General features: G+C 41.4%; 2 protein-coding genes across 2 annotated transcripts; both read right to left on the minus strand.

Annotated features, from left to right (window-relative positions):
* Positions 1–6,212: 6,212 nt before the first annotated feature.
* Positions 6,213–6,701, minus strand: LOC117237243. Its single transcript, XM_033501006.1, has one exon. It carries the CDS (start codon positions 6,699–6,701, stop codon positions 6,213–6,215), a length of 489 nt encoding a protein of 162 aa, XP_033356897.1.
* Positions 6,702–22,800: 16,099 nt separating this feature from the next.
* Positions 22,801–23,473, minus strand: LOC117237240 (RRP12-like protein). The gene is made up of 3 exons (XM_033501004.1): positions 23,320–23,473; positions 23,083–23,242; positions 22,801–23,000 (listed from the first exon to the last, which is right to left on the minus strand). The coding sequence occupies exons 2-3, from the start codon at positions 23,174–23,176 to the stop codon at positions 22,807–22,809; spliced, it is 288 nt and encodes a 95-aa protein (XP_033356895.1). The 5' UTR covers positions 23,177–23,242; positions 23,320–23,473; the 3' UTR covers positions 22,801–22,806.
* Positions 23,474–26,457: the final 2,984 nt, after the last annotated feature.

Below are 26,457 nucleotides of genomic sequence, written 5' to 3' on the forward strand. Positions count from 1 at the left end.
ACAAACTTCTGTATTCGGCGCATACATCTAGCTTATCTACCAAGCCACAGTAACCTAAACTATTCTTCTCGTAGCCCGGAAGTATTGGCAAACTTGTTATTGTTAGACTCTCGGAACTCATCATGATCTCGAGCCGACGTAATTTTCACGACACGTCCAGTAGATACCCGCACTTTTGGCCGCTTGTACCGCTCTTATCACGCATCTACTTTCGAAATAGCTATTTCCTGATCGTTAAACAGCACCCACTCTTTATTTTCTAACCAGCCTCCTGGAGCCCCTATTTTCTTGTACGATTAGGATCTCAATTTTTCCGCCACGATCCGAGATATCGCAGCTTTACGTACAGAATCTGTAATTTTTTTTAAATCAAAATAATCCATAGGGCCAACTATTGGCCCCTTCTTCGTGTCTTTTAGCTTTTAATAGCATAGATAAACTTTCATTATGTTTGAAAACTGATAAAGAGGAAGATCGATATCGACACACTGTTTTTGTTTTTATTAAAAATGTTTACTTTTGGCATTTACCTTCATTCTTCCGTAACTTCAATTTCTCAATTATCTTCAAAACTGGCTGAACAAATACGAGGCAGAAAAAGAAGCGAATCATTATATAGCAGCTCCTAAAGCTGGGGAGGCGAGGGAAGAAATCACCGTCTCCGTTTCCGTAGAGATCAAAGCTCGAGATGTTTCGTGCGCTCGTCGCAAAATGTTACGATGCTCAAACTTCTGTTCCTTTCACCGACTAGAAAGAGTGTCAGGCAGGGAGGGAGGGAAAAGGGAGGGGTTGAAACGGTGTCGCAACGAACCGAGCGGGCTGTTAATCGCTCGCACGTTTTTTTCTATCCGATTCCGAAGGGGCTAAAAGAAACTACGCGATTGTATCGCTCTTTAAGTTCCACGAACCACGAACATAGGACAAAATAGTATTGCAATGACTGTAGCAGGGTCGAAGAAGGAGAACGCGGACAGGAGCGGTTCTAGCGGCTTCTTTAACCGTTTCCACTTTCTCATGCAAACTTTAGTGAAATTGTCGTGCACTCGAGGCTCTTCCCTTTGAGAAGGGCGATCCTATTCAGGGACTACTCGAAAAACATTCGAGTGGCCATTGTACGAGTACGTTCGTCTGTTCAGGATGCTTTACCTCGTTGATACACACCCCCTACACTGCTTTGCAACCTGGTAAATATCAGGGTAAAATTACTCACTCCAAGTATCGTGTTAATAGAGGATGTAAGACTTTAATCAGATTTCAGATGAATTTTATTCCATGTACTTCTGATGCCAAATGAAAATTCGTATTTATTTGCTAAATTCGTGCATGTCGTTCTTTATGATACTTGATTTTGTTCGATTGGAAAGTCGATATTAAAAATTAATCGCAACTTGATATTTCTAATCTTCCTTTTTACAGCCAAATTGCTCGAGACTCGCCGAATTTAAGGCGACAACACACAATGAACCACATATGTTAACCATGATGTGTTATAGAATAAATTTATGAAATCTACTATTCTGTGAATAATGCTAGCCTACATTATTGTTAGATAAATAATCCTATCGATGGCTTATTTTATTTCACTTAAAACAGTCCTGAAACAATGCATGTCTAAACTTCATGGTTGCAACACATGATTCTTTACAACCTTTAATTAAATTTGTCAAATAGTTTCGTTTTGAATAATAGAATTAACGAATATATAGTACATCTACTTCTACTTTCATTGGTAAATTAATTAATACCACTTTTTTCATCTTTTTCAAAATAATAAAGCAATATCTCTAGATATTCATTCAGTATTCCACTAATTGCATTAACCTCTTCTGGAATTTTTAGAGACTCGGTGCGATAGTAATACACGTAATCGGCAATTTAAAGCAGTTTACGATTGGATTTATGATTTACGATTTCCGATTTCTGATTTCAAAATGCATATGCTTAATGAAACAGTGGAGCAAAAAGCATTCATTTACAGTTTCCTACCATGTACTCGCGTTTGCTTGAAAAAATGGAATCCTATTACAGTCAATGATTAAAGTAAAGATACGATTCAAGGGGAAATCAGCAATGCGCTATTGGCACTGATAACATTACAGAATGCATTATCCATTAAAGCTTCATGTATCAAAAAGTTTTCAATTATAATGAAATACATTTTACATATTGCATATTCTGTGAATGGAATAATTTAACATAGATTTTAAGGAATTCTGTTCTAGTGCGAATTCTGATGGCGAGTTTCGAAAATATCCGTAGAATTAAATAAATAAACAAATATAGTGCTAGAACCGTCAATATCATTAAAAATTTTATGATAAATTAGTTGTTGAGATATGTATAATTTTCTGTGCTGGACTGGGTTAAATGCGTAGTAGAGATACTTGTATGTGAATATCAGTGTGTGGAAGAATGTGTGTGCGCAGCGTCTCGAAAACATAGGAATGTAAACTGTACAGTCGGTTAACAGTCGGGTATAGAAGAAAGTGCTGAGACGCGTGTAAGTGTGTATCGATGAATATATAAGAAATCGTCCATAAAATAAATATATTACTATTCTAATGTTAATCCTCAGTATAAATTTAGTGTTGCTATAAAATTATTTCGGCTTCAAAGATCCACAATTCTCGACATTAGTACAAAAACCTGAGCAAACCAATAATCAGATTACCCACTACTAAATCTATCAACATTCTATTCCTCAGAAGTTCTCCCAGAAAATTTTAATCTTTTGGCATCGTATCTTTTTAAAATCTATCACATCAGTGACCGTGTCACACCGCTGACAGAATCTCCAGTACCGCTATTCGCCAATTTTTACTAGCCCTTTTATTGTCATAACTTGAAAGCGTATAAGTGCCAGAAAGAATATCTCCACGCCCAGTAACCGGAGGCTTTTCATTTTCCAGCATTGTTGAATTTCGCGCTGTACACTTGGTAAAGGGGCGAGAGTACACGTACGCGAGCCCACTACGATTAATCATTCTGTTTTTCGATGCTGCCTCTCCCCACCTCGAGCTACCTCACTTTTTTCGTTTTCGGCCAGTTATCACGGAGGAGTCGAGGGTAATTGTTCGCTCACAGTACGAATAACAAGGGCGACAAAAGCCGGACGAGCCAGCAGGTTCGTTAGGCAAGTATTTAACGAAAAACGACGCGGGGTTTCCCCGAGCTGTCTCCACCTCTTCTCGTCCAGCTAGTTTTTGTTTTAACCCGTTACGTTCATCCCTTTCTCCGAAAATACATACGAACACTTGTCTTTTAACTTTTACTATCTGTTATATACGTCATCCAAAAAAAAGAGCTACTACTACTACTACAAATATTAAAAGCGAGCATAATGACAAAGTAGTAACAAAAATGACTTTCCGTGCTCTGGATAGTCCAGAGGATGGGGAGTCATTGGTAGTTGCCCTCTTCTATGGCAGTTTGCCGGGCCTCCACGGCTCGTAACCTCTTCTTTCTTCGGGCGCAATGCCCGCTGAAACTTACATCTAAACTCGAGACTTTCTAAATCGCAAACCAAAAAATAAAGTACAAAGATGAAATAAAAACATTAATCGCGGACGCTGATCCAAGTGCACATGATTAAACAACGATCATTAGCGATCGCTGTCCGTTCGCATCTGCATGCTCGAGCAATATTAACGCTCGCTTCGAAAACTACTCGCGATCACGACCGCAAAATTAAAAATATCGACGGGCAAAGTCAGAGACGATGACATGTTCCATTCGTGTCAGCTTTACCGTCGATTATTCGAATGAAATTCCCTGAAGCAGGTTGGTCACTCGAAAACGCGTCTACCCGACCAGAGGTCCACCTCCACGGTTCTCACACATCACACCCGGGCGCAAGAGCCTACACTAGAGAGAACGTCCCGGGACGTCTCCGACACTCGAACTTAATACACAACATGTACACTCTAATTTAATTTAAGTACCATTTTCCTGAAATCGACTGACGAAGGCTAGTGACCATTGCGCAAAACATGATAAAACACGTCTAAAGAAATTATATCGTTAAAATAAATATCAGTAAACTTGGAATTATAATTGTAATTTACAGTAATATTAACAGCGTGGTTACGCTTAATCGTGTAGCTAATATTACCACGAATTGCGATTGTATTGATACATAATTTGAATTAATATATGTCTCCACATTTTTCGTATCTTGAGTTGTAGCGAATGAGGAAAACGACGCAATTCCACAGCCTAATTACACACACACACAATGTGGAAAATACGTCGTGCACGATACTCCTACACATGCAGCACGATACTCCTCTCAGCAGCTGAGAAATTTTTGCATTAATTATAGTCATCGTGCCCAATATCTTTTTCCCATTCAAGTAGCACCTGGGCACGTGAACGAGATCCTGACAATGGGCACGGAAATTGTTAAATCTGGAAATCCTAATCTAAAAACATGATTAGTTTGTCTCATTTGTATTTAACGAACTAACGTTCTTTGATTTTACATTTCATTACTTCGTTTCGGATTATAATAACTCTGCTTTATTAATTTAATAAATTACTGAAATTTTAATATTAACGAAAAAGTAGCATTAATTGAAAAAAGACTATGACTCGATGAAATGGAATAATTGTCTCTAAATGTATTACCAAGATAGAAATAATCTCCGGCAATCTCTTTGTCAAAGCACATTTCCGAAAATGCAGAAACAGTGTTCAAAATCATTGCTTTGTTTTAAAAATCTGCCTGACGCGAAGTTTCTTCTTGCACATAAAATTTCACACATTCTTGTGCGGAAAAGAAATGAATTTTAATTTATATTTTAAATTCTACTTACGTTCATTATATCCAAAGTCAAATAAAAGAATGTGACTTAATATTGTCACAAAATGTATGTATCGTGTATTACATGTATCGTCATTATCATTGAGTGAATATTCATCTTTCATTCCAACGAAATCGGAGGACATCCGATTTCTCCGCTAGAAAATGCTCAAACGATTCGCTTCGGTATCTTTTATTTATACTAAAATTCATTGCTTAAGATTAAGTGTATTTATGTCATACAGGTATATTCGTCTAGATATTTGCCTTTTGCAAATATTTATGCCGAATACTATTATACATATTTTTCAGTACCACGAATATATTCTCAAATTTATATGTTTAAACTAATTATTAAAAAATTAATGATTATAACCGCGGTGTGCAAGAAGACCTATCCTGAACTAATAAATAAAGATATGAAAAAAATGTTACTATTCACGGGTATAAAAAATACCCGCGGCCACTATGCTCGCAAAAAGTTCTACATAATACAACCAATCACCCGTGCCGATTCGGACCTTTCATCCTACGACATGATTGAGTGACCGCAGGAACAAAAATGCATGCGACTCACCATTAGAAGCGGAGAAACGGAAAACGTTGCCATCGATAGTGCACTATCTCAGCAAATATCATTTCAAAGACTAACATCAGGCAGGAACTATCGAAAATCCAATGGTGGAAATGGAGGTTGTGAAAAATCTGTTACAAAACAAAATAGGATAAATGATCGCTGATTATTTGAAAAGTTGGAAATGAAAAATGGAAATTTATTACATTTGTAACTTTAGTAATAATAAAGATTGAAATTCTAATAAACATCCATAAATATAAAAACTGAAACACTAATAAAAAAGTTTAAAATCCAGAAATCAAGAATCGAATGATTTTTAAATATATTAGTCATTTTTTTATAATTTGTTATTTAAACTTTTTTTATTTTAATAGAAGAATAGTCTTAGAAAACCCCAGCCTTTTTTTTAATACGTGGAGAAATTCTCATGCACACCACCCAGCTTGGAAGCGGCGGGGTAGTGTCGGACTTTACCGACTAAAACTCCACGGTGGACCACCCCACGCTCAGCTGGAATGCCCGGGATCCAGAAAATTTTCGGATTACTGCCGGAGCACTTCTGCGTTTTCTTCTGTCTAAGGGAGTCGTTCTTTGATTAGTTCGGGCATTGGGAGAGACCACCCCTCTCTACGCTATCCCATGGGCCGTCGTGCAAGTCTGAGAAGGTTCAGATTCTCCTCGTTGTGTCGGCCTCTATGACCACCTAGGATAGCGTAGGGCCGTCCTTCGGCGCGGAACCCTGCAAGGGTGGTATGTTCTCATCCTCTTCCGCTCTGTTCGTTCCTTTACGAGTATTACGCTTTCGCGACATGAGCGTACTGCGAGGAGCTCTTGTCACCCCCTCGGCATCGCTTTCACAACTGACGAGGATTCGCCAATCGTCAATCGTAGAGTAAGACGTGGGGCCTCCCATAACGTGAGCTGGACCGTGTCCTCGCCCTCGCCGCAGTGATGACAGGTGCTGGTCACCTCTCTTCCGATTTTCTTCGGGTATTCCCCGAACACTCCATGACCCGAGAGTACCTGCGTCATCCGGAAGGACAGTGGAAACCCTCCGCGGTCTCTCCAAGCCTCCCAGTTTCGCAGTACCAATCTAACGGCTTGGTGGCCCCAGATCTGGTCTTCGATGACTAGGTGGGAGCGCCCCCGTTCCCATGTCTCTCGTCTAACTTCGTCCTGAATGTCTCGGGTCGCCTGCTCGGCGGGATGAGAGTCCCCGCCTGAGCTTCGGCTCCTCTGGTCTTCGAACATTCGTCGCGGCGCCAAGACCAGGAGCTCGAACGGAGGAGACGCCGCCAGGACAGTCGTCGACGCATTTGACATCGTCCGGCATCCGCTTACGATCCTGATGGCGGTCGTTCTATGAAGCCTCCTCAGTAAAAGTAGACTGTATCAACCTGCCCACCTCCGGAGTCCACCAGTACACATTCCCATTCTGTCTAGCCCCAGGCACAGAGCGCAGCATTGACGCATCACATGCCGCTTCCATGTCTCGGCGCAGGTTCTCCGTCTCCTCGTCCACGTTTGTCTCCTCTGTACGGGCGTCCCAGTTCCAGGCCGCGACAATGGCTGCTGCCTGCAGCATCTCGCTGTTTCTATCCTTGAGGTGCCATCTTAGTTGGGAAGGGGAGCGATCCCTTCACCTAATGCCGCGGGCCTCTCTCGCGGGCATTGTGTCCGGCCCGACTTTCGTGAATATATACAGGTGGTCTGAGAGAATCCCACGACGAGGACCTTTTTTGCGCTAGGAGGGGGAAATGCTATTACGCATATCCAGAGACCCGCGTCTCCGGGTTATGTAGGACTCGACAGATGACATCGCCATACCCACTAAAAACTCTTCCTCATTCTCCCTCTGCTACGGTACTCGAGGCACCAACCCGGTACAGTCATTCGACATTATTTCGGGTTGACCTTTACATAACGTACCCGATCTTTTATCTTCTCTCCTCGACTCTGGTCCTTCTTCTCCTCCTTCCTTCCCTTTTTCTCCTGACCTTCATCTCCCTTTTTTTAGAAAGCCGGCATTTCATTGTCTTCGTGCAGAAATCATAAAACCTATTCCACAACCGCTCCTCCGCGGCCATCTTCTCAACGACCCGGTTCTCCAATTTAAACTCTTCACCGATCTCGACTTCCAACTCCGTTCTCTCCACTGTCCACCTGGGGCACCAAAAGAGCACATGCTCGGCATCATCCAACACCGCTCCACAATCCCAACAACTGGTATGCGACTCTTTGCCGATCCTATGACGGTACTACTTAAAGATACCGTGTCCCGTATGGATCTGTATCGTGTGATAGTTGATCTCTCTCTTTCTTTTATAGAAGATCAGCGGATCTTCTACCAGTCTCCTAGTCCAATTGTAGGGGTTGTGGAACGCTCACTCCAATCTCCACCTGTCCTCTGCCTCCGTCTCCAAATCCTTCATTTCTTCTTGGCCAACATGTGCCATTTCCTCAGGACTCTTGTTGATCCGCCTCTTCACTCCATATTGCTTCCACCGCAGGGCCGACCCCTGTGGAAACCCAGCGTAGAGGTTCCTACTTACGACACCGTCACGACAGTGTATCAGTGTTCTCCTCTCAGCCAGATAGTCCGATAACAACTCCTGTAGCCGTCCCGGTAGCCGTCTCCTTCGAACCTCCTCCATTATCCTCTCCCACCTTAGAGTGTTGAAGGCGTTCTTCACATCAAGGGCGACCAGAGCACACACCAGGCCCTTCCTTCTGCACTTTTCAGCAACTGCGACCGTCCTACCCAGGGCTTCAAGAGCCCCCCTCCTTCTCCTGAAGCCATACTGGTCCCTATGAAAGGGATCCTGACCAACGCTTCTCTCGATTAGCATTTTCAGCGTGTGCTCCCACACCTTGCTGAACGTCGACAGTATGTTAATCGGCCTATACGCCGATGAAATTATAAGATTTTTACCAGGCTTGGGTATTAGTACTACCGTAGCCTGCTTCCATACCGCCGGTATTTTTCCATGGGTATTTATTCCGTTGAGCACTATAGGGGCACACTAGGTCTTTGCTCCGCCAATAACCTCACCACCTCAAAGAGGTCATCCAGGATTACCTCCACTCTATCTCTTCCAAGGGGATCCATTGGCGCCGACCAGATCATCTTCTTCCTCACTACACGATACGGCCTGCCCCATGGATCCTGATCTAAGGTGGCACAGACCCCCTTCCAACTCTCCTCCTTGCTACGCCCGATCGCCCTTTTCAGTCGCCTCCTAACATCCTTGAATTCAGCCACCAGGACCTCGGCATCAACCTTGCGGGCCGCCACCACTCGCTGGGTTCTTCTACTAGCTCTTAGAGTTTCACTCCTGAACGTAGCGAGCTCGTCGCTCCACCAATAGATGGCGCTCCTCTTAGCACTCGCCGGGTATCTCCTTTTTAAGTCCACGGCACACGTATACTCTAGACTCTTCTGTAGTTGCTCGCCGCATGCCGTCTCGTCAAATTTAAAACCATTTTCGTCATAAACTCATTCCAATTTGTTTAAAAAACCCTCTACATCTAACTCTTTCGTCAATTATTTAAAGGCGCCACCTTCCACCAGCTTAATATTATCCCTAAACTTATGCTCAATATAAAAATGGCCAGAGGCTGAGTACCAATCTAGGACCCTACTCCCCCTTCAACTCAGCCTCATTCGTCTATTAACACGAAGTATATCCGGGAAACTAGTCCATCCATTTCTCAGGAAGGAGTTTTCTGTCGTCCTAATAGGTATAAGCTCATTCCTCGTTATAACATCGAGTAGGTATGTTCCCCTCTGTTCCGTCTTAGAGCCCCACACCGAGGCTTTCGCATTAAAGTCACCTGCAACCATAATCGCCGGCGCTCTTTTCCTCCCCTTCTTTATGACCCCTTCCAGTTCCTTCAAATAATCGTTGAACTGGTCCTTACTCTTATTAGGGGAACAATACCCACTGATGCAAAACACGTCACAAACCCTGATCCCTACAATCCCTACATTTTTTATCAGGGTCTCGCTCGCCGCATGTTTACCATTAAACAGGGTGACCCATATCGATGTATCCCCACCCTCGTCATTAAACCAATAAGGCAACTGCCTATAGGGCTCGGAAATAACCACTATATCCACCTTGCTTTCGCGTACGCACTGCATCATCAGGTCTTGCACAAGCCTGCATCTGTTTAAATTTATTTGTAGGACCCTAATTGGGCCCCCGTCTATTACTAACACCTAAGCGCACCATAGGGCACACCAACGAACCCGTTACGTGTCTTGCATTTATACCACCATGCTTCAGACACATGGCGCATCTCGGCTCTCTATCACAATCCTTCATACTATGCTCAGCGCTGCCGCACCTCCTACACAACTCCCTACCAGGACATGCAACAGTACACCTTGCCGCCACATGCCCCAACATGTGGCACCTCTAACAATGCTGAACATTAGCTAACTGCCTTACAGAAGCTATCGTTAGTCCAGTTCTCATCCTCCTCTCTCTCGTCACTAGGCACTCCACTCTCCGGGAGGACCACCACCGCCTCTTCCGTGCCCCACGGTGCCGCTTTTATAGATTTGACTTCTATATCAGCATTCTCCTCGATTCCCCCCCTGCGACCTGATCTCTACCACCAGCTCTTCCCTGCTGGTGAGGCGATCGATGTTCCTTATTTGTAGGGTCGCCCTATTCACTAGAACGGCCACCTCCGTACTATCACTCAAGGCGGCTCGCTAGCCACCACCATCCTGCCGAATTCAATTAGGATGTGGTCCGCTCTCGTCTTACGGACCCCGCGGCTCCCTCCAAAGAACTCCTCAACGCCATTATCCTCTTATAAACATGAAGCCATTCGCCACCTTCCTCCACCTTAATTAGGATGGCTTCCTTCCTCCTCCTGTTTCTTGGTACGCCTCTCTCTCCGGTACCAACCTGCCGCTTGTTGCCCGGACGCACCATTGGAGTAGCTTGCTCTAAGGGAGCTCTCCTCTCCCTCTTCCTTTTTTCTACCTTCATCTATCCTTCGGAGTCCTCGCTGAAGTCACCCCTTATCACTCTGTTCTCCCTCCCACACGCCTCGGCGTATGTGACCTCCCCTTCGGGGCCTCTTATACTCCTCAACTCTCGTAATTTCTGCCAGCGATACTACCTTCCTTTTTGGGTATCCACCCTTAGCTATCGTCACTTCTCTCTTCATCTCTGCTCTGTCTGCCCTTTTTTCAACCTCGACAAGCTCTCTCCTTCCCCTTCTTCCTCTTTCCTTGTGTTCTCCACACTGCTCCAAGGAAGACAGGATGCCTTTCATCAGGTTGCCTATCTCCCTTATCCCCTCATCCATGTCTTTCTCCAACTTCAACTTCTTCATCGCCGCGTTGAACATTTTAACCGCTCCTGCCAGGGCTTGCGTGAGCCCTTTCAACTCAGCCCTGGAAATCAGAACGTCCTCGTCATCAACGTCGCTCGTCTGCGTAGCGTATCTTGCACTATCTTCGGCTTCGCTAGCCATAGCCGATCTCGCAGATTTCGCGCTGACGTTCCTCTCAACCACCCTCCTGGGCAACATTTTAGCGTAGATCAGTCCTTTCTCTGCTACCGGCGTACTGTGGGCGCTCCCTCTAATTACAAAGGAACCCTCCGACTCCTCGACCACTCCTACCTCCGTCCTTTCACTAATCGTAGGGCTCCTCTGCAGCCTCATACTCGGTTTAAAGGAGCAGAAATCCTCCCCCCCCCCCCCCCCCTAATCCTCGGAATAACCGAGACTGTCACACTCTCATTCAGTTTTACATCAGAAATTATCCTCGGTTTCTCTCCTCCCACTATCGCCTTCCTTACCTTGCCCTTCTCCTTCTATTTTTCCTTCTCCTTCTCCTTCTCCTTCTCCCCAGTAGCTCTTACCGCACAAGGGGGTGTCTAGAGTTCCACCTCCCCCCTGCTGTTCTTCCAGTAACATAATGATCGTCGGGTCGAGCCTGGTAAGCCACTCGTGTTCCCAACAGGGCCTGGGGGCTCCGAAAGCCCCAGCGCCTTATGTTTATTTACCTTATTCACCTTGTCCATATTATATATGTCGGGTTTACATTAGAATTAGGGTTAGGGGTGTGAAACGAATCTTCGTTTGGATTACACGTCGTCGTTATGCAATAGAGAAGACATTGGCTAGTGCAAATACGATTATCATAGAACCGGACAAGTAACCGTGGTAATTAGATACTCGAAAAACTAATGACAATGATCTTAGGTTCAATAACGAATCCGCGGTCGACGGGATGATAGATGAACGTGTTCACAAAATCTAAGTCGGACGCGTAATATTCACTGGTCGTAAAGGGTTACTATTTTCGTCGACGAGATCGCAAGAGAACGAATTTCTGTCCCGATGATGCCACAGAGGAAAACTATAATGGGGTGTGTCTAAGGACACGAGATCATCGGATTCGTCGAGAAAAGCCTTCGTTCAGAAAGTAAAGGAAATTGGCGTTGCTGCAAATTGGTCAATCCCCATATCGGTGGTTAGAAAAAGATGCTAGCCGCCCTCGAGGGAAAGTTGCTAGTGGGAGACGCCGCTCGTTTAAAAATAGGCCTCCCCTATTTTCCCGTAGTTGGGACAAAGACTGTTTGTCTGTTTGAAGGACTTTAGTTGGCTAAATCTTAAGATTTATAACGGGCCCTCGGGCTAGCTGAACATGTACTGCGGAGACGCATCGACATCTGCGAATCGTCTTACTCGATGAATAGGGTCTGCGTGTGGCGAGCTACGGGACAGAGACCGTTGGAATGTTTTCTGTCAAGTGTTACAACTATTTCCTTTTCAGGGAGAGCTATAAAATCTAGGATAATCCAGCAACATTGTAACCTAGAATGTACTATAGCTGCAATTAAACAATTGTAGTTATTCAATCCGATTGTAATTGTTCGAGAGTTGTGATAATGAACTTGGGCTCGAGGCGATAGCCAGTCGCCGAACGTAGCGACGGTCACGGGATGAACGCCTTGTCTAACAGAGGCATGGAATAATTCTATAGCTCTCCCTGAAAAGGAAATAGTTGTAACACTTGACAGAAAACATTCCAACGGTCTCTGTCCCGTAGCTCGCCACACGCAGACCCTATTCATCGAGTAAGACGATTCGCAGATGTCGATGCGTCTCCGCAGTACATGTTCAGCTAGCCCGAGGGCCCGTTATAAATCTTAAGATTTAGCCAACTAAAGTCCTTCAAACAGACAAACAGTCTTTGTCCCAACTACGGGAAAATAGGGGAGGCCTATTTTTAAACGAGCGGCGTCTCCCACTAGCAACTTTCCCTCGAGGGCGGCTAGCATCTTTTTCTAACCACCGATATGGGGATTGACCAATTTGCAGCAACGCCAATTTCCTTTACTTTCTGAACGAAGGCTTTTCTCGACGAATCCGATGATCTCGTGTCTTTTGACACACCCCATTATAGTTTTCCTCTGTGGCATCATCGGGACGGAAATTCGTTCTCTTGCGATCTCGTCGACGAAAATAGTAACCCTTTGCGACCAGTGAATATTACGCGTCCGACTTAGATTTTGTGATCACGTTCATCTATCATCCCGTCGACTGCGGATTCGTTATTGGACCTAGGATGATTGTCATTAGTTTTTCGGGTATCTAATTACCACGGTTACTTGTCCAATTCTATAATAATCGCATTTGCACTAGTTAATGTCTTTCCTATTGCATAACGACAATTTGTAATCCAAATGAAGATTCGTTTCACGCCCCTAACCCTAATTCTAATGTAAATCCGACATATATAAATTGAAACTCTAATATAAAAGTTTGAGAATAAAACATTCACTGATTTTTGATACGTATCACACAGTTGTATTGTACTTTAATGTTAAGATTTTAAGACTTTATTCCAATTAAAAAGGACATTTACAACTTTTTAAATTATCAATCATTTTTATTGCATAATTAAGAATAATTCAAACAAAATATAATAAATAGAAAAAATTGAAATACAATATGTAAAACTACTTACATTCTTGAGCTCCTGCAGAGGCTTTGTCCTCTTGAGAGATGCACTGTCTCTAGTACCGAAAAAGAGTTTTCAAAAGAATATGAAGCAAGACCACATTACCGCGACCGCTAAAATTATAACCGGCGAACAAGAACTATTGTCCCGTACAAAATTGTTTGATAAAATTGTATTACTTTCTCGTGTGATTATTTAATTGGATTTAATCAAAACATCCGTGATTTGAAAATATTGAAAAATACTTTTGCAGAGCAAGCACTGACTTTACAAACCGCATTGCACGCTGTCACAAATATTCTCTAAAAATAGAGCTGTTGATGGGTGGGGTGGGGTGGAGTGGAGTGGGATGGGGCGTAGAAAAGAAGCGAAATATTGTTTCGATGTTTTTCTTCTTTTCTCTATCGAACGTTTATTTGGAAAATACTGCTACTTTTCTTTTACGTATGAAAAATATTAATTTAAAATTATAAGATATTTTCGACATCGAACAAATGTTTACGAATACCATGAATGCAATGGGAACATTTGCAATAATTATACTATGAATGTTCGTTGCTAGTATATGAGATATAAACTCCACTAATAAACTATAATCCCGTGTTATACGGGATTATTGATACGGTAGTCAGCGACTACCACTTTATTTAGATATTACACTTTCTAACTCAGTTTAATCATTAAATTGTTTTGAATTTTTGAACGGCGTAGTGAGTCCCATCGATACCAATGATTCAATCTCTTTGACATATCAGTACTGTTAATCAAAAATAAGAATACTACATCGTTTAATTCCCAATTCTGGACCTACATATGCATTATATATTAACGGTTATTATCACATGACCCAACCAAAACAGAGCTAATATTTTTATAAAATTGAATTTTATAAAAAACCATATCTATTAAATATTTATGATATATTTTCCGGTTGGACATTGGATGTCTATAAGTGATTGCTGGTCTATTATACATATTTCCGTTGTTGTTTTTAGTACTAGATAAACCAATTATGACCGAATAGTCATTTATTATAATTCGGTATATCCTGTTTTTTATTTGTTAATTTGTCTTCTTTGTTCTAAGCTAAATTTATTTCGAATAACTTTAACCTTGATTTAGTTATAATTAACTTCCTGTGTATTCGTATTATGCGGCGAAATGAACTATCTACCATATACCACGGTTAATTTAATTCTTTTTATTACTTTTTGGGACGAATTCGCAGATGTTTATCTACACCTGGCTTTATGGTTCATCATACTATTGGTCAGTTAATCTCTTAGGGTAAGTACCAAATTTATTTATTGATTTCTACATAGATTAGTTTACTATGATCCTGTAATCTCACCTTCCTTTACTATATCTTAATTACAGCTTTTCTACACCTATCAATTTATTATCTTTATTAAATATACTGTATTTACTTTATTTTTATTTTTATTTAGGCCTGGACCATCCCAATGCTATCGTCTTCGCATTCTACATGACCATACCCCACTTAAACCTAAATTAACAATGAACTACGATCACTTAAACTCTCAACTTCGGCATTTAACATAAGAAAATTCACACTCTACACAGAATTAATTTTGATGTTAACTAAATATATATTTTATTATACAAGTGACTATATTGTATACCCTATCTTTCAGCCTATGACCTACGTCCACCCTATCAAGAGACTCGTAGTTATTCCTTTGTTATTGTTCCTGAGCTGTAATTGCTCTTTATTTCAATTCCTATTTAGTAAAATCCTAGTTCTCTATCTTCTAATTTAGTCAATATATTAACCAAATCCACTAATCGCTTACTTTCCTAATGACAGCAAACAAAGATCACCGTACGCACTCATGACCCCCTGGCTCTTTCAGGGAATCCTAACCATTCCCGTGAACATTGTACTTTTCCGCCATTTCTCCAACACGAAAAGGAACTATCCAGCACTACCTCGCTAGTTAACCATTAATACCTCTCAAAAACCTTAAGATTAATTCCACCCACGTTATGTCAGGTCAACACCAAGCCATCTACTATTTCAACTAGCCTGTGCTCACGAACGGAAGCTCGTGGCAAATACGTCCGCACGTAACGAAGTCTCAAGTCAAACTGAACTTAGCCCAACCTAACCCAACCTTTTTTGCGCGAGGAGGGCAAAATGCATTACGTATACCCAGTGACCCGCGTCAACGGGTTATGTGAGACGCGGCAGATGGTAGTGCCATATTCACAAAAACCCATCCTCTTCCTAATACTTCGTAGAGTGGTGAGTCTCGCAGGCACCAATAAATAAGCATTACTTCGGCGAGACACCATTCGATGCATCAACTCCTTGTACAGTTAACTCACATTATTCTCTTCGATAATTGCTGCTTGCAGTCACATTTGCTCTTCTCCTAACCCGATTATTTGCGATTTCCTGTGCTTGCATGGATTTCATCATCATCCCACAAAATTCCCGGAACTTTCCTCAGATATGGTCGTTAACCGAGACTAATGCGATTACATTATTCGCATTGAAGATATCCCCCAACATGTTCTCAATCGTGGTGCGCTGAACTGCCCATCTAGGACACCTTAATAACACATATTGGGTGTCATCTGGCCTCGAATTACGATCCCAACACTTATTGTCAGTTTCTTTGTTAATTCTGACCCTGTAATTGTTGAAGATCCCATGCCATTCAACATGTGCATGGTGAAGTGGTCGATACTCCTCTTCCTCTTCCGAAAGGTGGCTGCATAATCGATCAGCCTCCTCGTCCAGTTATTGGTGATGTAATTGGACCATACCGTTCTGCACTCCTCCAAAGCTTCCTCTTCATGCAGCTTGAGGTGATCGAGTATCACCTCCGGATCCTCGAGGTCAGGTCGGACTAATTCCTTGACCTCAAATACTTTACCACGCGTCATGATATGATTGGGCATGGTCCCCGTCAGCACGCACAGCGCCGCGTTCGAGACTGTCCTGTAGGCCGTCGAATTACTTATTAGGGCACTGCTCTGTGAGAGTTCTTTCACAAACTTTGTCTTTCCCAGCGCATCCACCTACACTGCGGAGGCGTATAGCGTGACCAACTCCCATACCTGGTAGTACAGCTTCCTGCAGGCATTAGAGGGGCCATTTGTTACGTCGTATGGAGCATCTGCATCCAGCCGACGTTACCTGGCAGCCAGCGGCCGACCTACCTTCTTCCCGACCCTCAATAAACTCAAGGACCCACCATAAAATATCAACTTCTAGCTTAATTGTTTCCACATGTTCCCAAGCAATCTCTTGTAATATCGTAAAGTAATTCCAATTAGAAATGAGTTGAAAATAGAAAAACCGTGTACGTCGTCTTTCTGTGGTTCGTTTACATTTAAGAGTGCCTACGTGACTAAAGGCACGTAGTTGGTAGTTCTTACATAGGTATGAGGGAAACAATAGACAACGTTAGAAGAAGGACGGTTTCGCTATCCAAGGCGAATCGAAAAGTGTGCGTGTTTGCGAGAATCAGAGCTAATTGAGTCGTCGAAGAGTAGAGTCGTTAGAGGTAATCGAGTCGTCGAAGAGTAGTGTCGTGAAAATTGATAGAGTTGTTAGAGAGAGAGAGAGTGTGTGTGTTAGATTCGTCGTGACGAGGGTGGTCAAATAACTGTAAAGTTATTTGATATAGATACGAGTATTGTATTTAGTTTTCGTTAAATAAATATCGTTTTCTGTCCAATTTATATTTGTATATTCAATTTAATATTAATAAATTGTAAGTAATCGGGAAAATAAATTCTATCTTAATTTTCCGATATTACACTATTTGTCTAGAAGTATTTTCGGTTTATGTCCGGATTTAGGAAACGTCCTTCATTTTATTAGGCTCTTAAAAATCATGGAAAAAGCAGGTAGACTGGGAAAACCCAACACATGTCCACCGAAAACGACTAGTTTTTCCCAGGAATGAAATCATCCCCGACCCACGTTGGTGGGAGACTTCCTCATCTTCTGCATTCGCATGGGTCATACCCAATCGGCATCGCGGACGTTTACCCTCACTTTATTGACGAAAGGTATGAATAACGAATCCGCGTTCTTCATTCAAGGGACACACTCATCCTTAGCTTTCCTCTGCCACAGCATTGTCACCGAACAGCACTGATTTCCCATCCTTCGTACAGTCAACATCCTTGGACCCGTAGATCAGCAACTACTTCTCCTGTGATATCAGTCAAGTCAACTACTTCTACTGCGACATCAGGAGAGTCAAGTCAACTACTTCTACTACGACATCAGCAGTTGAAGTCAGTCTTCACCAAGGATCAGCTCAAGTCAGTCTTCATCAAGGAGCCACTCAAGTCAGTCGAATACAGTCAGTCGGCAAAACACATCATCATTCGCGACAAAACGAATAGAGTCTCAGGTCGTACTCATTCGTAGTCAGTTTATATCAACCATTCACTTGTATTACACCGAAGTTGTTGAATTGTGGAAAAATATAATACCTATTAACAGCAGCGTTATATTCAAGTTAACTGCCCTTATTATCCCACAAGAAATAAGGGATCGAACGATTCGTGGCGCTGATTAGTCAATCGTAACGGGAATTTACGACTCCCGTTGGCGCGCTTCTTCGAGATCGCGTCTCCCCACGAACGTGCGAATTTACACCATTTACATTCGGTAACAGCCCTCTGATGGCCCCTACAATATCTTCCACTCTAGCACAAACTGCCTCTATGTGTTCATAAAAGTTCCTCCTGGTGTCCAATACCACGCCTAAGCATTTCACCCTTTCGTGTGTGGCCAGCGACTTTCCTGCAAGAGTTACATTAGAAATCTTAGGAACTCTCATCCTCGTCAATGATAAAATTTCAATCTTCTCCGTTGCTATCTGTAGACTCTAATTCTCACTCCAGTTGATGATCGTTCTCATGTGGAGATTCAGAGTACTCTCCACACTTTCCTTTTTATTCAAGCCTACCACGATAGCAAGGTCGTCTGCGAACGTAATGGCTCTCAAATTGATACGATTGTCAAATATGGCCAACAAGCCATCGTAAACTAAGTTCCACAATGAGACCTGAGGAACTGCTGCAAAAATTTTCCTCTTGATCAGCTCACTGGGATTGTCCAAAACAACGACTCAATCCTTCAAGTAGTTCGCGAGAACCCTCGTCAATTTATAAGAGAGGCTCCTACGCTGCGCCTCCTTAAAAATGACCTCCCATTGCAAGGTGTTAAAGGCATTCTTAACGTCAATGCACATCATTAAGCAAATTAGCCCCTTTTTCCTATCCGTATCGGCAAACTTGCTGACCTAAGATATGGCTTCACGGTACTTTTCCTCTTGCGAAACCAGAATTGATTTCGGTGAAACGGATCCAAACTCAATTCCTTTTCAATGGCCGACTTAAACGTATTCTCTCAGATATTACTAATCGCCGGTATAATACTGATTGGTCGGTATGACGAAGTAAGCCTTGGATCCTTTCCAGGTTTGTTTACTAAGATCAACCGGGTCACCTTCTATTTAGCTGGTAATCTTCCGATGTCGTATATAGAGTTGATCATGGCAAGCACATCCTGCGCTCTATGCCTAAAGATCAACTTGATAGTTGGCCCCGGGACCTTGTCTATGTCGACGTCTATTTCCTCTTCATCCGAAACACTCGTATCCTCTAATGAAAAGAGATTCGCAATGATGCTTACAGCCTGCTCCCTCCCAAGATTCTCGTTCGGTATACTCGTGCTCAGCCTAGTTATGACCCTCTTATATGGCAGGCCCCACGAATCACGTGAACTCTTATCAGGCCAGTCTCTTACTCCTGAAGATCGAAGCCTAAGCTCTTTCCTCTCTTCTTGTAACCAACCCCCATCTGTTCGGCACACTTCTCCTTCCTTAGTCTTGATCTCTGCGCTACCATAATCTTCGTAAAGGTCTCCCCCAGGAGCCGCGTGATCTCATTGTTCCACCAATAATTCGGCTTCCTACTCCGCCTAGGGGGAATAACATTCTTGAGCGATATCTCACAAGTTTCCTCGTTGATCCTGTTCAAGGAATTCTGATTTTCCGTCACGCCTGTCCGAGCTCCTAATAACTTAAACTTCCTGACGTCAAAGTTATTAACAAACATCTCAGGCACTATGTCCTTCGTCGAGTACCTAAAATGCCCCCTACTCGCAGGCACAACTAAACCTTTAAATTCATGCAGCACATAACTGTGATCCGAACAGAAATTGCTCGCAGTATCTAAGGCCATACTTCGACCAATATAAAGCTGCTTCTATATATCTATTATTAATATACGTCTTATCCTCAACAATATTTCCCATCCACCAAAAATTCACGGAAAACCGCTCTTGCCCTCCTTACAAATGTAATATCATACAGGAACTTCCGGGCAGCCGATTGTATCAGGCCGACTGTATCGAAGATCTACAGGAATTTTTCCATACTTGCAGATTTTTTCCCAGCACACTATTTGGCGAGTAGATAGCTGTAACTATATAAAACTAATTAAAATAATTTTGAACCACGAGAAAGTTTCCGAAATACAAAAAATATCCAATGTAACGGCTCAACCACGATGGAACCCACAACGAGCAGACTCCATCTCTACCAATAAACAAGAGATCCATAAAGTGGCGACCTCTTGCCAAAGTTGCGAGTGGACATCGAACACTGCGCCTGGAGACATACCAAACCGTACAAAAACATGACGTATCGAGAACCAAACTTCGCAAACTGCCATTTTGTCGGGAACTTTTTCTCAAAAAATTACTCCCATTCCCAAAGGAATCGTTTTAATTTTGAAACGTTACGTTGACTTTAGATTGTCCTATTTTCATTATGCTATCGGTAAATATTAAATTACATTGTTCATTTGGAGATTGAATTATAGAGGGTCTGCCTATTACGTCGCAAAGTACATAAATTTCAATTTCTTTTGTGATATGGCTATGTTACGACCGTTCGCGGAGAGACGCGGTCGCGAGGAAAACGCGTCAGCGAGAGGCGTAACTTCTCGCTACGATTCGGTGAATCGACGCCGCGAAGTAGTCGTTCCCCTGTTTCGGTTAGGATAACAGAGGTGGTTGATTTGAATATGACACAGTAGTAAGTTATATTTCACCGTTTATTCCACAACTTATAACGAGGATAGTTACACTGGTGCGTATGTACGAGATGAGTGACTGAGTGATCTGCGGGTGTGTATACCCGCTCGAAGGTTGTTGACCGTTCGAAGGATGCAAAAACAGTACTCTTGGAAGACGATGCTGTCTCGGAGGAGAGCTAAGGATGAGTGTGTCGAGCGCACGGGACCATCGGATTTGTTGGTGCCGATGTTATTTAGGAGAGTGAGGGAATAGGCTTCGTTTTTAATTGGTTAAACGAAGGGTCTTAACCGCCCTCGAGAGAAAGTAGTTAGTGGGAGGAAAGTTGCAGCGTACGTGACAAAAACTAACTTTCCCTTTTTCGCCGTGGTAGACAATAGTCTCTAGAAATTCCTCCGAACCAGATGTTTGTTTCGTTTGAAGGACCTTTTCTAGGAAATCTATGAAATTTATGGAAGGTCCTTGACTATGGAGGATACGCTGCGAGTATCCGAAGACATCTGGTTGCCATATTGCCCGCGGTGTGTGGCCTCGGCTAGGTAGAGTGTTACGCAACGTAACAGGCTATATATTAGTTCTCGGCTATTAGTGGAATAAACGTTACGTCTTCGATTTTGTAAGCAGCAAATTTACAAATATCTATCTTTCTGCTAAAGTTGATGATTTCTGACGCACAATGGTGAATGGATTTCTTATCGTGTATGATTTGTGTTTGTTTGCACATTGTGATTCATATTATTATGTTATAATTTTGATCGAGGTATTCATTATCAACGTTCATGTATGTATATTGTTGTGTAAAAAGTATTGGATGTTCAACTACTGGTGCCAGAAATGCATGGCATCTTTTTATTGGTATAGGGCATACTCGTACTATACCCCACGTCGAATCTGTTAGCAAAAGTACGGTTATTTTAAAGAAAACTTTACTTTTGACAGTGAATACAGTTAGCCTTAATATATCTAAAATGAATTGATAATTTTAGTATTTCGTTTCTAATGCTGTTACAAAGGTGATGTCCTAATGCTTTCTTATAATTTTCGATAAACAGTACATGATCGATAATCTGAGGGCTAAAGATTCCTGCTTTTCCCATATTTATAGCGTTGCATATCTCATCGAATTGAATCTGTTATTAGTCTCCCTCAAGTGACATTGACCATATATTCGTCAAATTTTACTCTTACTTCATCGATTAATTTAATACTATAATAACTTCAATAAGCAACTGTAGTTTTAAATTCGTTTCGTTCCTTCTCCGATCATTTTGCCCTCAGCTTTTTTCACTTCTGATACTTCTTTATCTCTTGCTATCGTTAGATTTTCTATCTCTTTTATATATGTCGGGTTTACATTAGAATTAGGGTTAGGGGCGTGAAACGAATCTTCGTTGGGATTAAACGTGTCGTTATGCAATAGAGAAGACATCGACTAGTGCAAATACGATTATCATAGAACTGGACAAGTAACCGTGGTAATTAGATACTCGAGAAACTAATGACAATGATCTTAGGTTCAATAACGAATCCGCGGTCGACGGGATGATAGATGAACGTGTTCACAAAATCTAAGTCGGACGCGTAATATTCATTGGTCGTAAGGGGTTACTCTTTTCGTCGATGAGATCGCAAGAAAGAATGAATTTCCGTCCCGATGATGCCACAGAGGAAAACTATGATGGGGTGTGTCTAAGGACATGAGATCATTGAATTCGCCGAGGAAAGCCTTCGTTCAGAAAGTAAGGGGAATTGACGTTGCTGCTAATTGTTCAATCTCCATATCGGTGGTTAGAAAAAGATGCTAGCCGCCCTTGGGGGAAAGTTGCTAGTGGGAGACACCGCTCGTTGAAAAATGGGTCTACCCTATTTTCCCGTAGTCGGAACAATGACTGTTTGTCTGTTTGAAGGACTTTAGCTAGCTAAATCTTAAGAGTTATAAGGGGCCCTCCGGCTAGCTGAACATGTACTGCGGAGACGCATCGACATCTGGCAACCATCTTAGTCGAAGAATAGGGTCTGCGTGTGGCGAGCTACGGGACAGAGACCATTGGAATGTTTACTGTCGAGTGTTACAACTATTTCCTTTTTAAGGAGAGCTATAGAATTACTCCATGCCTTTGTTAGACAAGGCGTTCATCCCGTGACCGCGGCTACGTTCGGCGACTGGCTGTCGCCTCGAGCCCAAGCTCATTATCACAACTCTCGAACAATTACAATCGGATTGAATAACTAGAATTGTTTAATTACAGCTATAGTAGACTCTAGGTTACAATGTTGCGGGATTATCCAAAATTCCGAAGGCTCCGGTGTTCTTTCATCTCCGACATATATGTATTTCCTTAACAAATGTTGACAAATACCTTCACATGAATCTTTGATAAATGATGGAAAATGTCTTTTAGTAGTGTAAGGACATGAAGAACATTTGTAGTACCATCGTACTCGGAGTCAAGTTGACCAATAGAGAATTTTGCAATGTATGGAGTAGCTGGATGATATTGCGGTGGGTTTTCACCTTTCATGATATCAACTCCTATAATTAACATCATAATATTAAAGTTCATCAAAAATTGTCCAATTTATTTGAATAATTTCTTTATTCAAATTTGTGCTACCGTTTAATATGGCACATATTCCATGTTGTGCTGATTGTCTTAATTTTGGTTTATAGTGTATGGTAAATGATAAAATAACATCCAACACTTGCATCGTAGATGAACTAGACCATGTGGCTGCTTCTTATGCTCTAAGGAGCACAGATAAACACTGAATACACCGTGAAAAAATATAGATAGTATGCCTTGGTGTAATATTTAAAATCATATAGAGAAATAGAATGAAAAATGATTTACATGTCGAAGTATTAAGTATTCTTCCGACGATGCATATTTAACAAGGATACGTAAGAAAATTCCACTTGCAGCTCCAAGTTGGATATTTAAAACATTTTTTGGGACAGTTTTTAGGCCCATGCCTAATAACGAGAGCGTGGCTACGATTGACGTATCCGATCGTTTTGTTGTATCTAGCTCCCACTTAGTCCCTAATACTCTAAATGCTTTTTCTTTCGTACATTTTATTATATGATCCCTTATACGGTGATCAATCATAAGATAAAATGCTGTCTTTACTTGTCCTTTCACTATATCCTTTCACTATATGTTTAGCATATCCTGTCGGACTTGACACACCCCTAAAAATATTATGAGCTGGTGTTCTGCCAGGTTTGGAACTTGCATCTAGTTCTTTCCAAACTATTCCATCGAGCCCAGTTTCGATACGTTGTTTCTTTACTCCAATCTTACGTTCTGCTGTGAATGATAATTTCTTTCTTTTTTGCCCTGGACGTGAAAGCTCATTGATAATATTCTCGTCTTCATTATTGCGGTCTAACTATGATTCGGTTGTAAATAGCTTTTCATGTATTTCCATGCTGTTTTCAGTTGCTGAAGTTTCTTGTTCATCGCATACTGAACAGTCTTCTGCTATGCCCGTTATTTTTAATAATTTTTTTTGCAGTCTTGACATTTTTAGGGTAAATATTTATCACAGAATAACACTATGTACGGAATACAAAATTATTGTCAAATTTTATATGTTTTACTATTTCTTTTATAACCACTTTACACAAAACACTCCGAGATACTTCCCGTCTGAGTTATAGAGATAACAAGTTTAGATGTCGACTGATTCACTAAGAAACCGACACGTATTCTGGTCGAAAGAAAGATACCAAGTAAAAATATAGTCTCTGACGGCGATATTTATATGAAAATATTGATTAGTACTGGCCATTTTCCATCAATGGTTGTTCGAGGGTGGAATTGACCGTTGAACATGGGAAAACCCCACTTTTTCCGTGTTTTTACCGGAATGAGCAATAGCTCTAAAAAACTCTTCGTCTTTTAAAATGTTTGTAACAATTGACAACAAAAATTCTAAATTTTATAGCGGTTCCTTAGGGTCATTATATGGGACTGAGTGGCCCTCTTGATCGAGGGATGAACAAGGTTACGTGTGTAACAGTTGTTATCATTTGTTATTACTAATTTTGTTTGTCATCTGACTTTGGTATCGCCTTTTCTTTGTACTGATTGTATTTATCTTGAGAATAAATAGAGTATTCCATCGAGCGGTCAAATTGACCGCCCACGGTAGACAAGGCAAAGTACAAATTTTTCTTTTTGGAAAAGAAAGAAGCAAACTAGAAATAAATACTGAAAAATATATTGTATGCATGTTTTAGGAAAAGTCACGAAATATGAAGCGATTTGATAACGTTTAAATATGGTTAAATTTGAGTAGAAGTTTTGGAAGCGGTCTAAAAGACCGCGTCGGTAGGTTTAGTGTTAAATGTGACGTTTACGGGACTATTACGAATCAGGCTTTCGAGCAGTGGGAGAAGTCGGCGAAGATATTTTAAACTGTAAAGGAATACGATTGTAATGTGTTGACAAGTATTATATAATGCTTATACATTGGACCAGTCCGAGAAATTCCTGCGACGCGAAAAATTTCAAGAGGCCTTAGCGCGGGAGAGCGCCGAATGTGTTCATCATTGAATTCCCCACAGTGGTTTTTTTAATTAGTACGGTGAGTATCACGGTGAGTATTACGTGATTGCTGAATATTCAAACGACTGAGAGAACATATTAAGTAAAACAAATGCAATGTCACACAGAGGGGCGACTCAATTAACTAGTGGCTTTAACTAACCTCACATAATCTTGTTTCGTCAGTTTGGTAGTTAGGTGATTTGTGTACTGTTCTACACTGTACGTGGATTAAGGAAACATAGTTTCATCCTAGTACAAGAGACAGTGAATATCTTTTAACACTTATTTTCCAAGCACCATTATAGTTATCTAGACATAGTTAATGTTACTAGTTAATAAATCAATAGTCTCGCTATTCATTTCTGATGGAATCGATGGGTCAAAAACATAAGTGCATTGCATCGCTTTTCGCAGGGATGAAATTCGAAATGATATTAATCAATACTATCGTAAAACTCAGGAAAGAGCAGTCTGGCTAATTTCCGATTATGGAACTTGCAGTCTGGCAACATTCCTTAGATGTTCCTGATTTTTTTAAATTCGGGTTGATTCCAGAACGAGCTGCACTTATTTCCGCAATAATGAACATTTTTGTACTAATTAATGTTATTATGAAATAAGTAAAAAAGTTGTCCGGTTGATGTACAACGTTGGACAATAATTCTAGCAATATGTCAATGGTTTGAAAAAAAAACTTAGTACAGATATGATGATAATTTATATTATCAAATCAGGAAAAAAGCAGCTTGGCTCTTGTTAGAAGTCATTAAAGTATTCCCAGGCTAACTGAAAGGCGCACAACCCGTAAATATCTAAAAATACAAAAAAATATGTTAGATTTTGCATTTTTAAAGCCGTTAGTTTCAGAATGTAATTAAATGTACTTGAGTTCATTCTTAAATATTCATAAAACTTTCCAAAACAATTTGTTATTTTTTTGTATGTGGCAGCTGTCACGTAAAATAACACACAAAAAAATAAAGAAACAAATTTAAGATGAAAAATAAAAAAAGAAACTTTATTTTTTTCTAACACTTGGTTTTACAATTTGCTTCCGAGCTCTAAGCGTGACTTTTAAAGACTGACTCTTACAACTCGAGTTCCGACGGGTTCGGATATGTTCGGGTTGTTTTATTTATCTACACTTTCCTTTCTCTTACGACCTACGTCCACCTTGACCTATGCATTGTCACGTAAACTTCGTGATAAAAAAAAGAGGAGCGGAGCAATAGCTTAACTTGACTGTCCTTGAAATAAAGTAAAACCCGAGCGAGAACGTAAAATATTTATTGCGGGTGGCCGCAACCGCGGCTTCGACCTTTTTGCAATCCACTAGCGATAAAAAGTTCGCGTACAAGGTAAATAGCGGGCAAAAGAACGGTATAGAGCATAGAGTGTAGAGTATAGCAGCATTGCAGAAAAAGAAAAATTAAC

The sequence above is a fragment of the Bombus vosnesenskii genome, unplaced genomic scaffold (assembly GCF_011952255.1).
Source record: "Bombus vosnesenskii isolate JDL3184/JDL3185 unplaced genomic scaffold, Bvos_JDL3184-5_v1.1 scf7180000013363, whole genome shotgun sequence".
NCBI lineage: Eukaryota > Metazoa > Arthropoda > Insecta > Hymenoptera > Apidae > Bombus > Bombus vosnesenskii.